A 4,264-nucleotide genomic window follows, 5' to 3' on the forward strand; every position below is an offset into this window, starting at 1 on the left:
TGGTCTCACACTCGTGAGCTCAGGGCAATCTACCTGCCTCAGGCTGCCAGAGTGCTAGGATGACAGGTGCTCCTCACCTTGTCCAGGACCAGTTCTCTCTGCCCCCTTTGCGTCCTCACACCCACCACTCAGCATTTCTCCAACATAGATCGTCTACATCAGAGCCATAGAATTGGAGGAGAAGGGACCAGGAATCAGTATGGCTCGCAGACTCCTGGGCAGTTCATAGTGTCCTAGAGTTTCAGGACCTGATGGGGAGGTTGCCTTTGACACCATTACTTGGATTCCAGGTATTAGGAGCCAGACTGCTGGGGTCAAGTGGTAGCAAGTGTGGTAGCCTGTGGGTAAGGAAGCCACCCTCTCTGGCTGCTCTCTTCAGAGGGGAGAATACTGTGGCCACACTAACACTGAGTTCAATCTCTCAGATAAAGGACAAACTTTTATTTCACTTTGCACATGGCAGTTCCTACTGGGAGGCCAGCATTTTTTTTCTCCTTTAAAAAATTGAAGTCATGGCTCAGTGCCTGTAGCTCAAGCGGCTAAGGCACCAGCCACATACACAGGAGCTGGTGGGTTCGAATCCAGCCCAGGCCTGCCAAACAATAATGACAACTATAACCAAAAAATAGCTGGGCATTGTGGTAGGCACCTGTAGTCCCAGCTACCTGGGAGGCTGAGGCAAGAAAACTGTGTAAGAGAGCGTCATCTGTGGCTCAGTGAGTAGGGCGCTGGCCCCATATACCGAGGATGGCAGGTTCAAATACGGCCCTGGCCAAACTGCAAACCCCCAAAAAGAAAAAGAAAATCGCTTAAGCCCAAGATTTGAGGTTGCTGTAAGCTGTGACACCACAGCATTCTATCCAGGGTGACAGCTTGAGACTCTGTCTCAAAAAAAAAAAAAGCAGCCCAGGTTTAGGTTAGCCTGATCCCAATTTAGATTTCATTTATTAACAGACTCTAACTATACATTAACCAGCTACCTTCCCTCCTCAACCCTCTGCCCAGCCAGCAAAGCTGCGAGTTAAACAAAGTAAAACATTTACACAAGTCACTGGAAAGTCTGCTTCTTCCCAGATTAACTCCCCAAGATACAGAGTGGTCATCTCAGTATCCTGGCCAGAGACAGAGGGGCCCTGGCACTGGGATGGGAAGTTCCCTCTGTAGCCTAGATGTTTTAGAAAGAGCTTTGGGGCACAACAGTGCTTTCCTTAGGTTCTTGACCAACAGTTACCCAGCAATGCCCCCACCCAAGCAGTGATGCCACCCTTGCCTTACCTGGGTCTCCCTCACCGTCCATCAGTTTTCCAATGAGCTGCTCATAGGCAGTGCCCACCTTGGCACTGCTGCCACCTGCAGCCACGGTGAGGTGGTAAAGCCATGTTTCCTGGAAGAGGGTGGGAAGAAATACAGGCAAGAGCTCCAAGGAGGGCTCCTCAAAGGGGCCACACCCATGGTAGGGTTCAGCTAGTCTGGTTGGCATGAGTCAAAGCCACCAGACTCTAGGAGGGAAGACTCAAGTTTCCAAGTCTGTGGTTCTATCTCATGGCCCCAGTGAAGAGATCTTGGTCACTGGGAACGAATTCAATATAAAGGAATATTCCCATTCAGAGTATTAATTGTCAAAGTGTCCAAGAGGGAAATAAACTTGAATTTGGGGGAGCTCAGGAGAAAAAGAGAAGGAAGATGATTATCACAACTCTAAGCTTGGCCTTGGAGGCCCAGATCCCCTTCCTTACCTTTTCATGCTTTGTGCCAATGAGGAGGTAGGTGGGGCTGTGCTCTGGGGGGTGGATCACCAGGGTGCAGTGGGAGGAAAGCAGCCTGCCCGTTCCTCCAGCCTCATAGTCCTCATCTGAGTCACAGGATCGATCTACTTCCTCTATGCGCGCATCCCGCACAGGCAGACGGCCCAGGGGTCGCTGTGGACATGAGTCGGCCATGAATAGGCAAGCCAGAGGGGGATGAGAGAGGCTTGGGCTCTGTAGGGCTGGGAAGCATGGATATGGGTGGATGACAGCATGGGGAGGTGGGCAATGGAAACTGCAGCTCCCAGCCAGGCTAGGAACAGAATGAGGCCTGCCTAGAGAAGCACCATGGACCACACAGGCAGAATCTGCTGGCCATGCACACTGGGCTATGTAACTCTGGAGGGATCTGGCCAACTGGCTGTTGTACTTGTCATTGGGTTAGATGTTATAGAGGGTAAAGTTAGGGACTTTCATTAGGACATGGCGCCATAGTAATTGCTTTAGGGGGAGCAGGAGAGTGGGTGCTGCCAGGAGGTGGAAGAAATACCTTGTCCTCATGGCTCCGATAGTAGTAGAAAGTTTTCCCAACAAGAGCACACCAGACCAGCTTGGAATGACCATGCTTCACCTGGGAGAAAGAAATAAACCAGCATTATTACAACCAGGTAACTCTGGAAATAAATCCAGAACTGGCAAAGAGAAGCCACAGGGAGACAGCTTTGACTGACAGTCACACTTGGCCTTAGTGGAGATGGTGCTCGGACTCCTTGCTAATGCAGCCACCCCTTTCACAGCAAGGACGCCATGGTGTGCATTAGGCAGCACCCCAGTGCCCTATGACCTGCCATCCAACAACCAGGCCGATCAGACGTCCTCCCCAGGAACATGAAAACAGGAAGAACTTGCTGGCTGGCAGAGGCCAGAGTTGTGAGGATGCTGTGAGGGAGTGAGGGCCAGGCCACGCTGAAGCCCTGGGGCAGCCATAAATCATGAGGGAACAGAAACCGCACAGGGGCAGGGGAGAATGACATAACACAGACTGAATGAGGAAGCAGGGGCCAGCACAGTGAGCCGGTGTGCACTGAGCCAGCTCAGCACAAGTGGCTCTGGACCCAATGGTCTTCTTGTCCTGTACACATGCTTCCTTGTTTACTTCTCTTTCTTGGCGTTAACAAGTGTTTCTTTTGCTTTTTTTAAGTCAAATACACATAGATCATGGATACATTCATGCATATGTGGGGTACAATGTGCTGATTTTTTTTCTTTTTCTACAATTTAACATGATTAGATTTAACCAATCAACATAGCTTTCATCGCATTTACTTGATTATTGTGCCAAAACATCAATGTTCTACATTTCACAGATTTGACTTGTACCTTTGTCATATGTTCCTTGGCGTTAACAAGTGTTTCTCTGCTCCTTACAACCAGAACCAGAAGAGACCTAAAGTGTCTTCAGGGCAGGCCAGGGTCCTGTAAGTCTTTGAATGACCTTAGCTAACACACCTAGGTCTTTCCCACTATTAATACTGGGTACGAGGTGGGGGTTGGGGACAACCCCTAATGACCTCAAAGCAGGTACAAGACAGTTCTGTCCCCTTTTGTCTTGAAATTTTGTTGTTTTTTTTCTTTGCAACAGTCTCATTCTGTTTTTCTGGCTAGAATACCATGGCATCAGCCTAGCTCCCAGCAACTTCTAACTCTTAGGCTCAAGTAATCCCCCTGCCTCAGCCTCCTGATTAGCTGGGACTACAGTTACCTGCCACAACATGGCTAGTTTTTCTATTTTTAGTAGAGATGGGGTCTCACTCTTGCTCAGGCTGGTCTCAAACTCCTGAGTTCAAGGGATCCTCCCACCTTGGCTTCTCAGAGTGCTAGAATTACAGGCATGAGCCACCATGCTTGGCCAGAATTTTTTTTTTTTTTGGAAAAAAATGTTTTATTATACTCCATTGTTATGTGACATTCCAAAAATGAAACACTAGGCAAAACCCCTGCTATATTGTACATAATGTATAAAATCATGTTTCTTATCTCAGTAGGTGGTGACACCTGCTAGTCAGTGTGATATTCAACAGAACACTTCACATGTAAGGCAACATCACATTTTTCACACCGAAAAGTGAATTCTTATGACATTCAGCACACCAAGTTTGCTTTCCCTGCTTGACTATCACATGATTCATGCCACCAAAACTTGTGTCAATGTTACACTTCTGAGAAGGTCTTCCTCTCCGGCCGGGGTCTAGAGGAAGACCATGGGTCTCCAAATAATGGCATACCACACGTTGACGAAACTCCAGAAAATCCATTGGGTTTTCATCATATGTTTTATGCAGTTGCCAAGCATTTTGTAAGACCAATTCAAAACAGAACAAAAGAGGACTTGAATACCATTTCTTTCCTCGGATTGATGCTCAATACTTATCAATGTTGTCATCAGCTCTGTCTACACCTCCCATGAAACAGTTATACACTTTGATCATGTTTGACTGTTGAACTTGGATCTTCTTTTT

The 4,264-nt window shown here is 47.9% G+C and overlaps 1 protein-coding gene across 1 annotated transcript in view; it reads right to left on the minus strand.

Moving 5' to 3' along the window:
- The window catches only part of PLEKHH1 (pleckstrin homology, MyTH4 and FERM domain containing H1), a 56,575-nt gene that overhangs the window by 12,414 nt on the left and 39,897 nt on the right, over positions 1-4,264 (minus strand). The window contains exons 14-16 of the mRNA XM_012809881.2: positions 2,296-2,376; positions 1,737-1,919; positions 1,276-1,384 (exon numbers count right to left, since the gene is read on the minus strand). Of these exons, the coding sequence (XP_012665335.1) occupies positions 1,276-1,384; positions 1,737-1,919; positions 2,296-2,376 (373 nt within the window). The remainder of the gene's footprint in view (positions 1-1,275; positions 1,385-1,736; positions 1,920-2,295; positions 2,377-4,264) is intronic.

Source organism: Otolemur garnettii, unplaced genomic scaffold (assembly GCF_000181295.1).
Source record: "Otolemur garnettii isolate 467f Iridium unplaced genomic scaffold, OtoGar3 scaffold00115, whole genome shotgun sequence".
Taxonomy (NCBI): Eukaryota; Metazoa; Chordata; class Mammalia; order Primates; family Galagidae; genus Otolemur; species Otolemur garnettii.